The sequence below is a fragment of the Oryzias latipes genome, chromosome 18, assembly GCF_053564925.1.
Source record: "Oryzias latipes strain Hd-rR chromosome 18, Olatipes_Hd-rR_3.1".
NCBI classification, from domain to species: Eukaryota; Metazoa; Chordata; class Actinopteri; order Beloniformes; family Adrianichthyidae; genus Oryzias; species Oryzias latipes.
The window spans coordinates 23,848,234-23,862,639 of NC_136254.1; the positions used below are offsets into that span (position 1 = coordinate 23,848,234).

The 14,406-nt window shown below is 43.3% G+C and overlaps 1 protein-coding gene across 6 annotated transcripts in view; it reads right to left on the reverse strand.

Moving 5' to 3' along the window:
* Positions 1-392: 392 nt before the first annotated feature.
* LOC101169147 (nuclear factor 1 B-type) overlaps positions 393-14,406 on the reverse strand; it is a 64,182-nt gene continuing 50,168 nt past the window's right edge. For 3 of the 6 annotated variants that reach the window (XM_011487390.4, XM_078936367.1, XM_004079679.5), the window contains 5 exons: positions 14,138-14,322; positions 11,616-11,754; positions 10,138-10,220; positions 6,470-6,558; positions 572-2,120 (listed from right to left, as the gene is read on the reverse strand). In XM_011487390.4, the coding sequence (XP_011485692.2) occupies positions 1,988-2,120; positions 6,470-6,558; positions 10,138-10,220; positions 11,616-11,754; positions 14,138-14,322 (629 nt within the window). In that variant the 3' untranslated portion in view covers positions 572-1,987. Of the gene's footprint in view, positions 2,121-6,469; positions 6,559-10,137; positions 10,221-11,615; positions 11,755-14,137; positions 14,323-14,406 lie in introns of all 6 variants that reach the window. The other 3 variants (XM_078936368.1, XM_078936369.1, XM_011487391.4) reach the window with 1 other exon arrangement.

Consider the following 14,406-nt stretch of genomic DNA (forward strand, 5'->3'; position numbering starts at 1 on the left):
CAATATCAACTAAATAAATGCATTACGATATCATCTACCTCTGAACTAGCCTCTAATAATTAACGCATCTATAAGCACTACCTACATAGGCAAAACTTGGTATTGCATAATTTTCATAATTCCAAACTCCACCCTCCCGCAATAGTAACTGGAAGATGAACGCGTTAAAGAAAAGAGAGGGAAAAAAAAGATGACAAGATTAGAAGAAAAAAAAACACCAAAAAATACTGAGGAAAACAAAAACACAAAAGCTGGTTGATTACAAACTTTCAAACTGCAACTATACACAGCTTTGATATGCGATGTAACTGTGAGAAAGAGTAGTACATGAAGTTAAAAATCAACAATTTCATTCAGAGTACAAAACAAAACAATTATCATAAAAATGTTAATTTCTTTCTTTTTTCTATAATGATAAATGCAGCAAAAACAAGTGTAGTGATGTCTCTATTTTCAAAGGCAAGGCACGTCATGTGGACTTTATGTTATCGTGCAAATTAAGAGAACTGGAGAGTTGCTTTCTTTTCTGGAATGGAGGGGGCGGCGGCTTGGTAGAGACCCCGCCCCCCCCTTTCTTTTTTCGAGATTTCAGGGATTTGCCATAACCTGGATTTGAATTTTCCAACCGTTAAGAGTAAAACCTTACACAAGCGTTACTCGTGAAGTCTACAGTACATTTACAATATTCATAAATTTTCATTCATTAACACTCCATGATTTCTTTCTTTCTTGTTTTCTCCCTGTAAACACAAGCTTTACAAGCTGATGGCCAAATGCGCTCAACATTTCAAAAATAAAACGTCTGTCACACACTGTGTGTGTTTCATTTCATGATTCATTTCAGGTGTTTTTATTTTTTATTTTTGACCCCAAAAAATAAATTAAAAAAAAGAATCTCCCCGTTATAATGGGGAGGGCTCAAGGTAAGTGCTGGTTTTGCTCTGCACAGGTAGCTTAATGCTTTGCTAACGACTGCCTTTAACAATGTTTTTTTTTTTTTTTTTCCCTCAAGCGAAGAGACGGATATGTGACCGAATGATTCCTGGAACATTTTTTTTTTCATTCTTTATCACCCTTCCTTTAGAGTCTTAGGGCTGAGAGACTGATAGCTTCCCTTCGAAACAAAAACAACAACAAAAATTCAATTGCACTTGCCTCTGTCGCTATTTTTCGTCGTCTTCTTCTTCTTTTTTTTATTTTTCCAAAATAAAATGATCCTTTTGAAAAGGAGTTGCAAATTCTCTTCAGGAAGGGTCCAATCTCAAGCATTTAGTGTTTTTTCAAAACTGCGTGAAGAGTTTTCAACTCTTGCCATAAGTGTTTGCATTAATTCTTGAAATAAGTAGCAATAAACAAACAAACAAAAAAAATTTTTTTTTTTTATCGAGTCACAGTAAACTGAAATCAAACGGAAGAAGAAACACTCTAAATTCACAATTTTGTTTTTGTTCCTATGGTTGTACACAGTGAGTCTCACCTGCCATCCAACCGGGCAGGTGTCAAAACGCAAGACCCGCCCCTCCCAACTCCACCCTGGATTATGTGTTGTTCTTTTTTTAAACCTTAAATCTGCCTCCATTGTGGAAAAATAGTAGGAATCGCTGCTAAGAGTCTAGAGTGTCATGCAATCAAACATTAAGGCATCTATACATCACAGTATCTGAATGAATCCGACAGTTCTGCAAACACGACAGCTGACTGGTGGGTGTGCGCCGGGAGACGGCAGACCTGAAGCGTCCTCCTCTCTGAGCCGTCCCTCGTCTTCACTTCAGGACCGGCGTCCGTCATCAGGAGGAGGTACAGGAGCGGAGGGGGGAGGGGGTGTGTGTGGTAGAGTTGAGGTGAGCAGGAGGGAGGGGGATGCCATGCGGCGCCGGCTGCTTTGCTGGTTTCGTCCACGCCTGTAGTGCTCGTTTCCGCGCCGCCAAAAACGCTCCCGCGCCTACCCCCAAAAGTAGGGGGAGGGTGGGTCGGGGATGGGGCCTGCTCAGTTCCCCGTCTCAGCGGGGACCAGGGGTTCACCAATGATGTTTATGCTGTAGTTCTGGTGGACATTTGTTGGCAGAATCGGAGTCCCGTTCGACACTTGGAATGGAACTAAGCTCGCCCAGGTACCAGGACTGCAGAGGGGGGAGAACAAACACACAGAGATGCAGAGATCAGTCACATGACACAGATGAAGGCACACTTAGCAAACTTTGTCAAAAGTCGGGGCGGCTGTTCATCCTGGGATTGCCTGGGTTGTTGGCCTCCTTTACTGCTTTTACTTTTGGATAAAAGCTTCTTTTCTTGGGGTTTGCTTTCATGCTGAGCGGACTCTGTCATGGTTTTGACTGATGAGACCTTTTCACCAGTCAAGCTCCTTTTATCTTTCTACATACTGCTTTCTACTATGTTTACACTACAGTGAACCGGGTCAGGGTACACTTGGACAGAACGGACACACCCTTTATCAGGTGGACCTTTTTCAAGTAAGGAAAACTATGATGCTACGTACACACCGCCCTCGGTAATGCGCCTTCAAGCGCCCACTTCTAATGAAAAGTGGATGTAAACGCGCGTAACTACGACTGTTTTCGGGCTCAATGTACAAAACCCGTGGCCAGAAACGCGTGTTGCTAAACCAAGTCGAACTTTGACTAATCAGGGACTGGGAAACTCACCAAAAATAAATGTAGCTGGTTTATCTAGTGAACCCAGGCGTGGCAACGAGCCTGACACGTTTGCGTTTGTATTTCAAATAAAGAAGAACCAAAGCCACACTCCTGACATCATGGTTAACTATATCCACCATTCCAAGGATGCTAGCAATAAACGGAACCGTTTCCATTTCATTCCCATTTACACCGCTTTGACATTTCGCACCATGCGCCTTCTTCCTGTAGGCGGCGGATATGGCTGGTAAACAAAGAAAAAGAGAAGAAGCCCCTCCCTTCTTGTCCAGTGTGAACATTATGGGCTAAATTTGCGTTCTTAAATGTGTGTCAAATGCCCGGTGTGTATGTAGCTTTAGAGGGCTAGAAAGGTGGTGCTGGCCAAAAGGGCCAGGGCCTTAAAGTCAAGAGGAAATGCAAATGGACTTTAAAGTGGGCCGGCGTCAGAAACACAACCCTTTAACGCCGGAGATGTCACCGGCGACACTTAAACACCAAATGCTCTTTGACGTAGCATACAGCTTTGACCACTTATGCGATCGGCATAAATCAGCTGATTCTGACTTGGAGAAAAGCGGCGTTTCATATCGGCTTTGCATCGATTTACTAACGTAACGTGTTGCTGTTATGCCCCTTTTTTAAGTCCAGGGGCCCTAAAGAAGCATAACATAAAAAGTAAATATTTTTTCCCGTTTTTAAATTAACCGATAGATTGTCTCCATACAATTATAACACATTTAGAGTCAGCTGGAAATTAGGGTAATTATGTAAACGATTTAAGGGTTATGATAGTAGAAAGATTGCTAACATTGGGCAGTTAAACCTGCTCTAATTGCCGAACTAAAACAAGTGTTTGAAGCTGCGCTGCCCCCAAACCTTTTCCGACATTAGAAACCGGTTTGGGTGAACTCCTCCGCATCGAGGAGCATGAGAGGAAGAGTGGCGATGAAGGAATGGAGAAAGAAGTGAGGGGGGTAGGGGGTGGAGGTGGGGACTTTACAAAGCTGTGCCATCCCTATTCATCTCACGCTAACGGCAAAACAACACGCCGATTGTTCCTGGGGAGCAACGGTGCTAACTGAAAACGCAAACGGGAACAAGCGGCATGTTGTTCCCGAGGGGTGCTGCGCTACGTACATGTTAGATAATTAGCCCCCCCTCCACCAACTACTCTGCTTTTCTTCCTCACAGGCCCCTAGTGTGTTCTCATTTAACGTCCTCCCACCTCTCCGGTCAGAATACCTGCTCCGTGGACTCATCGGACCATCTAGAACCTGGCCAAAAAGAGGAGAGCTCTCTGAAGCCCCCACCTCGAACAACGGTGTCTGTGCGCAGTGAAAGCAGCTCGTCCAGCAGTCTGCATTTTATACAAATCCCCGTACTCTTAAAAACAATGCAAGTGCAAATTCCATTCACCCTGCGCCCTGGAGCGGCCCGGCTCTCCAACTGAAGGCTGAAAGCAAACAAAGCGGCGGAGATGCATTCGCAAACAAAAGCAAACATTAAGTTTGTTGGTTCCAGAGTGCAAAAAGCAAAAGATTCAAGTCTAATCCTCTAACAGTTTTTTCCCCCCTTCCCTCTCCTGCTTTCTTCACTCCCTCCTTTTCTCTTTTCCTGCCAGAAATCGTCGGACAGGAAACGAGGGATTAAGTTTTTCCTACCTTGCTGAACAAAGAGGCGCACAGAGCGGCCAGAGTTCTCCTGTTCTTGCTCTGTTTTTCATCCCTCTCCCTTCCACCACCTCTGCCTCTTCTTTCCCTGTGAACGTCCTTTCAGGTAAACGGCTCACACTGTGGGAACCGCTCAGCCTTGGGGAGGGCCCGCTCGGTTTTAACTTGGTTAGAATCGACGGCTGTCAGGCCGTGTCTGCATCGCACAACCTAAAGCTGCCGTGTTTGTGTGCAAAAACGGGGGAATATTCACAAATCTGCTGGTTTTATGGCTCCCCTTCCAGCCCAGAAATGTTGGGACATGTGTCAAGGAATGTAATTATGTCTTACTGATGCCCTCCTGCCTTCATGGAAAGGTCTTTATTTTATAGGAAATCACGTTTCCTCTGATTGTGGATGACAACCTGGCTTCCCTGAAGTAACCTAAAGATGGCCTCCCACTGCCCTGTCCTGCGCCCCAAACCTCCCTGCTCCCTGCGAGCACATCCAGCGGGCTTCGTTTAAGGATTAGCCGGCTAAATTAGATTATCTAATGGCATCTTAATGGATTGCTGACCCATTTCCTGCACAATGGCAACATGTGAGTCGGGCGGCTTTTTAAATTTGGAGGCCGGTTCAGGAGACGTGAAAGGACAACCAAAGAAAATAGAGAGAGAGAGAGAATGACCCGACGGTTTCAATGTAAACCTTGGAGCAGCAAAATAATCCATCAAAGACGTTTGGCGGGGAGAAGCATCCAGGTCTCTGCAGGAAAATAAACCTTCTCTGTCTCGGTTGGGGGACCGGAGCAAAGTTTGGGGTGCTGAGGGGAGAGAAAGACCTCAGGCTGCTGTGGGGGCTCGCCTGTTTGGGGGGGGGGGGGGGGGGGGGTTCTCCTGCGTTTGTTCAGAACCTGCGCTCACATCCAGGGAAGGAAGGAGGACAGGAAACAGCTTAGCTCAGCTTGCTCGCTCCACCAGGCTGAAAAGGTTTTAGGTTTTTGCCCCAGAGAGAAATGGAGAGTTAAAGTATGGGGGGGGGGGGTCCTGTAATTTAAAGAGAGTAGAGCACGACTGCACCACAAAGTCACATAAGGATGGAAACAAACTGAATGTTTTGACACCAATTCAAGTTAAAGTGTGAAGTATTTTGATTCAAATGGGATTTTTACCCCCATAAATTAAGAAGAAGAAAAACATTGACCAAAGAAGAAATGTTTAGAGCCAGTCTAATGAAAATACGGTTTGAGTTGTTTTTAACAAAAAACATTTTTCCAATGATGGACATTCTGTATATTAGGAAAGTTTAGCTCAAAACTGCATTTCTGACTATAAGGTGTTCTTCACAGTCCTGATTAAAAAGAAAAAAACGACTTGGAGCACCTTCTATACCATATATGGATTCATTTTGGTCGTCCTTACTGATGTGGAAGCCATTTTGAGAGGAAGTGTTAAATCTCTGTTAAATTGTTTGGTTGGGTGTTATTGTAAAATACGCCAAAGCGGCTAGCAGTTCTGGTGGTTTTTTTTACGTGTTCCACACAAATTTAGGAGTAACAGGTAATGTGAATGTGTAGCATGTTACAAACAAGTCCTAGAATTACTGGAGACGCAGTTCTTAAAGTCTGAAACTGTGTCCCAGAAAACGACACAGGGTTTTTGATTTAGCCCTAAAACAGCATAATCCTAATCAAAAGGCCACTGGGAACGCTTTTGCAATAGTTTAAAAGGTGATCCGAGTGGGACTTCAAGCCTTTGTGTTGAAATATTTTACTAAATAATTGAGGATAAAAGGGTACATTTAAAACCTTCTGTTTCTGGAAAATCAACAAAAAAATAAATAAATAAATGACTTCTTTAAATCTAAAAACAGAAGAAGTTTCCACAGTTTTGAAAGGAAGAGAAAACAGCTGGAAGAAGGGACAATAAAATATGAAGACATGTTTTTCTAATAGGAATAAATGTTGCATTAGTTATTGTCCCCATTTGAAGGACCTGCACATCCATAAAAGTTCAGAGGAAAAAGAAAACCCAACAAGCTCCTGACCGTGAATAAATCAAACCAACAATTCTGAATGTAAAGAGCTGCAAAAGAAGGAAATCATGGGGGTCAAGGTTGTGTTCAGACAGAGACAGAGAGATGGCATGAGAGAAAAAAAAGTGTTACCTTTGCCAAGTAATCCCCAAAGTGTCGTCAGTGGCACTGGGGCCATAATGCCTGCCGTTTTGAGTCACGCTCCAGTCACACTTCCTCAGCTGTCAATTGAAACCTAGCAGTCAGATCACTGGGCCAAGACAACTTCCACTTCAGATTACACCACAACTCAACACTGTGGACACACATGCATGCAGGAGAGCCTACGGCAGGAACAGCAGGAGTGAAGAAAAAAAAAAAGAAGTGTGGGTTGTTACAGACAAAAGAGAGCGGAAATGGAGTAGGGGGTTTGCTTTAAGACGGGGGGGGGGGGGGGGTGTTTACAGTAAGAGCAGACATAAAGGAAGAGCATGCAGTCACATTTTGGAAAAAGCTAATGTTTATAAAATAATACAAATAAAAGAGATGCAGTTAGTTGGTTGGAAGTGGAGCAATGCAACCGTCTGGATGCATGTGCTCTCTGATGTTCCCCAGCATGCATTGCTTTTGTTTTCATTAGCTAACTGTTTTTATTGATTTGTTTTGGGGTGAAGGGGGGGGGTCACAATGCAATGGAGTTAAAGCTTGCACACTAACACGCTCACTGATGCATAGATTACAAATTACTCCTTAAAAAAAAAAAAGACTCCTTTGCATGCATTATGCAAGAGCACGTGTGGGCAATCCAGCTGAGAGCCATCTCTGCCAATACCACCCTAACCTTGCCCTGTGGTCAACGCATTCATTTAGTAATGCGCCGGGATGAAACTGCACCGTTAGCACTCCGCGTGCAGCGCTCCTGCAGAAGCTCTTAAGAGACATTTAATCAGCCCCATGCTGAATATTCAAAGCCATTTGCGGCGGGTCAAGAAAAGTGCTCCCCTTCCTCCCAGCACCTGCACGGATCTATGATGACGCCGCCGCTAAAGGTGGATTGGAGTGTCTTTCTTTCTCTCTCTTAAAAAACGTTGTCATCCCTAGTGTTTCTGATCCAGAACAGAAAGCGTTTTCTGGGGAAGGTTGGGACCCGCTCCCACACTCTGCAGCCTGAGAATAGCTCGGAGAAGAAACGCGCGGGGCCAGGCCAGACGCTCGGTGCCACGCTCCTTGAGGGGCTCGCCATCTGTCCGCTGGCACTGGCACATCAGAGCGGCGCGGGCAGCAGGCACCGGGGGAGGAGGGGGGGGGCGGAGCCGAGGAACGTTAGCAAACAGATGCGGGCAGACTGTGGATTAGGATCCTTCCTTAGATAATACCAAATGACATCTGATCACCGATCTTTCCCAGCGGAATGCTGGATGGTGGCATTCCCTGGAGGGGGTTAACCAGGGCGAGAGATGAATGGAGGGCTTTCACACGTTCGCTGCCTGGGATCCGTAGAGCAGGTGTGGGAGCGTGGTTTCCTTTTTTTTTGCATTTTCAAAGCCTGCTGTGAGCGTGTGAATGTTTTACTGGGACTTCTCCACTCATTTAAAGTCCAAGAATACTAAATTAGATGAAGACTATCCAAACAGTGACAATTCTGTCCAATTAAGCCAAATAAATTTGCTGCTCTATGACTCTTCTCTTTAAAATTTAAAGTACTTAGAGGTATAAAAAAAAGTTACATTTACTTATATAATTTTCTTACTTTTATTTAAGCAGACTTGGGGAAAAAATATTGTTAATCTTATTTTATTTGTATTAGTACAGGTAATTCTAGATATAAGTGAAAGCCTTAGTATAGTTAAATTAAATGATTTTATAATGATATTAAACTACTTAGTTACTTTTTCTTTGTGTCAATTTCATACCATCAGTTTAATCAATTAACTATGTTTCATTTAAAATATTAATCAGCACTCAAGTACGTTTTTATCACAAGTTGTTTTTTTATGTTTACTTTTGTCAGTTTTTGAAAGAGTAAATATTACTTCTACTTTAGTAATATTACTTTTAATTACTCAAAAAGGTACTGATCTTCTACCAGCATTAGTTAATACTATAAACAGTTTTCTTTAATAATAATACTTAAAGAAAAAGTTTTTTAAGCAACCATTTAATTGTGGAGTTCCACAAGGTTAAACTATAGGCCCACTACAAGTTATACAATTGCTTCTGATCTAAATTTGTTTTGTTTGTGTCCCAACAAAGATCGCTAGAACTAAAAAGAGCTGCAACACCAAAAAGTTAATATTGGCATTATTGTTTTATGATATCTACAGCTTTTAGCTTTCTAACAACTTCGGGTCTGCACCAAGTGTCCAATCGCAGAGGGTTTTCTTTGGTGCTTCTGTGTAAATGCAGCACTGTCATCGTTTGTAATTTTTCACCTGCTTGTAATGCTTTAATTCTGCACAAATAAAGCTGCCATGTTGTATCTCCAAACACGGTCCAATCCTGGTTTCTTTCTCCTGTCACATATTGAAATGTCCACTACTAAAAGTGTTGAAGAAAGTATAAAAAAGGAAAGGAAACCTCGTAAAGGCCAGACACTGAACATATAAAGGCCAGTGGATGACAGAATATTCTGTGAAAGTGTTTTAGTCCCGCGGGAGTCTCTTTATCGCTCAGCGAGGCCAAATCCCAGGCCGTTAAATCACACTACAGAAAACAAAAACAACTGTCACATCCCGGACTGAGATAAATCAGCGCCGGACGCTTCTTTGAGCCCAAGACACCCTTTATTTGATGAGACCCTTCACATGAGTACTTTCTGTGAAATCAGCCATTTTCGTACGGTCCCTTTCGATTGACTTTTGGAGGTGCGCTCTACGGGAAAACGTCGGGGACTGAAGCTGCGCCGTCGCTTCGTGCTTCACTGAAAGAACTAACACAGCTACTAGAAAATGTGCACAAACAAACTCAGCCGAGTGAATCCTCCCTTTGCTCCTCCTTCTCCTCCAGAGAGGAATTAAAGCATCCCACAGCTGACAATATGACAAACACCACCCTCACCTCTCCTTTTTTTACATCACTGATTTTAGGAAATTCTGAAGAAAAGAGACAGACAGAAGGAGGAGAGAGGAAACAGAGGCTAGCTTTGTCATTTTTTCTAACTAAACACACACAAAAAAAAAGTGAGCTGAGGAGAAAACCCAGCGATCATTATGTAGCTGCGTGCAGATGCATTCAATTAGTTGTGGTTGGAAAAGCCTTGGCCTCAGACCAGCACTTTCAATAAGACGGAGTGGGGGAGAGCACTCTTTCTCTCTCAGATGACGACCACAAACTCACTCACACACACACCCACACATACACACACACACACACACATACAGAGGCTACCTCTTCTGACCGAGGACATCCTGCAGCAGGGCGATGCCTGCGCTGCGGCTCTGGCTTGTAAAGGATCGCATTGACTGCCTTAGAGTCACGTGACTTATCAGGTAATGTGAGAGAAAACACAAAAGCCTCGACACCCCAAAAGCAACACAACAATGGTGACTCCTCACCTTTATGTCTGCCTGACAAACCAATCCAGAAAATAAAGGTTTGATCTCTTCAATCGACTCAAGTTCAAGTTCAAATTCAGACATCTAGCTAAAATAAATAAATAAAAAATCTCAGAAGTCCCTCTGTCCCTGTCTACAAACTAAGTCACTAGGGGGGGGGGGGGGGTGTCACTGGTGTGTAAAAGGAGGAGAAGTGGGGGGGTAGAAAATGTAAAGAAAATATGAGGAGCAGGTGAAGTTGAGTAATCCAATGACAAAAGAGCTCACCTGCTGCTGGTGCAGGAACGCGGGATCTCTGGGGCTCAGGCCTACAAAACGGTTAGCCGTGGGGGTGCCGGGAGTGGAGTAGCCTGGGTGACACGCGGTCACACGAAGCACAAAAACATGGACTGCGTTAAAATACAGGCAAAAAGAAACCTCTTGCTATGTATTTTGTGTTATTAAAGATGATTTATTTTTAAAACAAACTTAATGGAGGTTAAGTGTCTCAATGTGGAGTTCCACAAGGTGTATTCTTGGGCCCATTCACTTTTAACCCTCTAACACCAGAGCTTTAGCTCCAATGTTTACATTCTTTGGACTACAGTAACTCTTAGACTTTTAAACAATAAATGGACTTTCAATGGATGCTGAAGCAGAGAAAAGTAGCTTTGCGCTGTTATGCAACATTTGACAGTAGTGAAGTGCTTATGCGATTAACATGAATCTTTACGAAATCTTTACTGACATAAATAGTTGCAAACTAGTGCAAAACTGGCTTTTGGAAATATGTTAATTGTGTACACAGTTGAGGAGTTACTGTAGCTCAATGAATAATTAATTATGAGTATTATTATCAATGAGCTCTTTTTGGGTGTCGTCAGTAACTTATCTGGAGTTAGCTCCAATGATGACGTTCTTTAAAATACCATAACTCTTCAACCGTTTACACAATTAATGTAGTTCCAGCGGATTCTGAAGTGAAGAAAAGCAGTATTTATGCAACACTCTAAAGTAGTGAACATTCTTTGACGTTTTTTGAATTACCGCAGCTCTTCAACCAATTAACATAATTCCAAGAGATTCTGAGAAAAGCAGCTTAGCTCTTATAAACGCCACTTTGCAGCAGTAAAAATCTTTACCCAATTAACGTAAACCAACTGATTCTGATGTGGAGAATATATATACCATCATACAGCTCTTATCGTAACTGTGTGTAAGCGGTCAAAGAGCTGCAGTAGTTGATGTTCGATGTTAAAGGGTCAAAGGAGTGTAACCTTCCGTAAAATATTTCATGTCTTAAAGTTTTTACAGTGTAAAAATAATTCATTGACGCTTATTATATTTTATCAAAAGAGACTCCACAAGTGGAAAAACAATCGTTATAATGAGGGAGAGTACATGTATCATTGACAATTAGTCTATTTGTCAAACTGTCATAAAATTTAACCAGTAGTTTTTTAATATATTTATTTGATTTTCAGTTGTATGCTGGGAGAAATAAAGAAATAAAGATGAAAAAAACTGTCAAAAGCCTAGATTTACTGATGGATTTTTTAGGAAAACCATTACTCAGGTGGGTTTTGATGTTGAAAACAGACTTATTCAATCAAATTGTGCTTTAATTAAATATTTGCTGTCAAAAACAAAATCAAGCAGCTAGCATAACATGTTTTATTACGTCGTGTGACAAATTAACGGGATCATTTCTGATTTTATTGAAAACGATGGTGGAAAGTGACGGGTGGTGAGGGTCACCTGCTCACCTTCTGTTGATGTCGTGATGGGCTTGGTGTCGGGCATGGAAAGGGAGACGGGTCGCACAGTGCCAGGGTGGGGAGAAGGAGCCAAGACGGGGGTGAAGTGGCCTGGGACCTTTCCGACCCCCTGGCCGCTGCTGTTCGTCTGCAGATGGAGCAAAGACTGCGTGGATGAGTGTATTCCATCATCTCTTGATTAAAATCTACATTTGACGATATTGTATTTTCCGCACTATAGGTTGCAGCAGCCCAAAAAAAAAGCATAATAAAGAAGAAAAAAATGACATATAAGTTGCAATTTTGGGAGAAATGTATTTATCAATGTACAGGAACAAGAACAGACATTTCATCTTGGAAGGCAAATCATATATCTGAATTAACAAAAACAATACTGAATATCTGCATGCTTCACTACTGTAACCATATTTAGCTTCATGAAACATAGGAGGAGTCTATTAGAGCAACATATGAGCAAACCATAGCCTAAGGAACATTTTAACAAATCAATAAACTCTTTATATCACTTCAAATCACTAAATCCATTGAATTCTTTATCGTTTATGTCTCTTTTTGAAGATCTCTGCCGAGGCCGGCGCTGCTTCTTCTGTTTGCTGTTAGTAGCAAATACTGATACTGACACCTACAGAGCCCTCTAGTAGTTGTCACTTTTTTTTAATCACTAGTAAATCGCACCCGAGAATAAGTCGTACCATCGGCCAAACTATGCAAAAAAACAGCAACTTATACGGTAATAATGATAAACCGCTAGCAACTTGTTGCCTCTTCTTGTTACCCTACCCCCTTCTATTCTTTATCTTTATTTTTTATCCTCCCTCCTTCAAATTGTTTCCTCTTTTATTGTGAATTTTCCCTATATCTCTAATATCCCACTCTCTTTGCTGTCTGGTCCAACAAGAAACTTATGCAAACAAAGTTTAAGCTCCAATACAAAAGAAGTTTATACACATATACAACTCCTGTGTCCAAAATGTAACCCCACCCTATTTGTATCAGTAAAATGTGTCCAACACAAGAGGCCTCCAGCTCTCTTCTGTTTTCTCTGGTGCTGGACGGGACAAGTTTGAAAAGATAAAAAAAATAGTTGGCAACCAGTCTTTCATTAGGACGGTACGACTGGTGACTTATGTTTACAAGCTCTGACTGGCTTGTAAATGTGCAGTGGGGCAAATCTCAATAAACCAAGACAACCATGCAAAGAGCTGCAGGGTTGAGCAATGCTTCGTTCTTTCTGAAGCTAAAAACCAAACGGATCACAGGGGGAAAAACACTTTCAGCTGCTGTTCTGTCACAGTTGTTACTGAAACTAGTTAGGTGGGGTGGTGGTGTGTAAGAGTGTGTGTGTGTGTGTGTGTGGGGGGGGGTGCCCAAAGGACAATAGATCTTCAATCACCAACAATAAGATTTCCTACATGATTCCACACAATGATTTTAATGGTGCTCATAAAGTGAATTTAGGAGGGCGTGAAAAGCCGTAGAGCGCCGTGCTTATAAAGGCGTGAATGCGGCGCTGGCGAGCGGTGCCGGGCAGAAAAACGCTATATATAGGGAGGAGAGAAATAAAGGGAGCTGCTCCCTGGGACGGCTGGAGACTGTCTGGGCCCTTCATTTCAGGGCGGCCCCGGAGTTCAAAACTCAAACAGTCCTTTTTGGGGAAGAATGGTGCCGGTGGGGTTCCCTCTGCGCTGAATAGAATGTTTAATTAGAGTGTAATATAATCTGCGTTAAAGCAAGCATAAAAACATTCTGGCACTCGTCCATGGGATTATAACCAATGTGTTATTTGCTGAAACGCCCCCCCCCCCTTTTCCTTACAATCCTCCCCCTCTTCCCTGCTGACCCTTCCTCCCCCCCGTCATCCGCCTGTCTCCCGTCTTTTTCCAGCACCCCAGCAGAGGGCCGGTTAATTCTGCACAAGAGCCTGGCCCCGGCAACGGCAAATATTTACAACCTTTATCGTTCCCCGTGGTTTGTCTCTGGAGTAACAGTCCCCCTACCCCGCCACGTCTGACGCGGCCCCTGCTCTGGAGATGGAGCCCACTACGAGGCCTTTGTTTACAGTGACAGCAGCGGGGAAATCAAACTCGCATAAATATCAGCCGGCTCTCTCGTCTGCAGAGACGCTCGCTGCTGGCTGTGCGCGGCGGCCATTGTGGGTTCTTTGAAAGTGCAAAACCACCGAGTTTGCATGTTTGGATTCGGTCTTCTTTATATGGGGGTGGGGGGTTGGGGGTGGGGGGGGGGGGGGTTTGGAAAACATCCAGATGAGGGCTTGCGGTCTTTGGCGTTTGGACTTTTTCGTCACACAAAGTGTTTCAGAAAGTCAAACCTTCTTAGTTTGATTGTTTCTTTCAATTATGTTTCATATCGAAGGAATTCTGACACAAAAAACCAAGAACATCTGGTAATAAACTGTGGTTAAGATGGTAAACTGGAGCTTTGTGGCACGGTTTATGCTGGAACTGTCACCACAAAGTGATGGGACTGAAAACGATGGCGGCAACACCCACCTGGCTGCTCTGCGGGCTGGACGGGTCGTACGACTGCACGTAGCTCTTGAGGGGGTCGGCAGGGTTGAGGTGTGGCGGGTAGCGGATGGTGGGGTGCGAGAAATAGGACGCGGGCGCCGGGGGCAGGATGGTGGAGGTGGAAAACTGCAGTGGCGAGTGGGGTGGGGGGGTCCTTGTTGATATAACTGTGGAAGAAATGAGTTGTGAACTTGAAAGAAAAGAGCTGTCTGAACTTTTGCAAAGAGGGCCAGATTTGGTGTGAGGGCCCG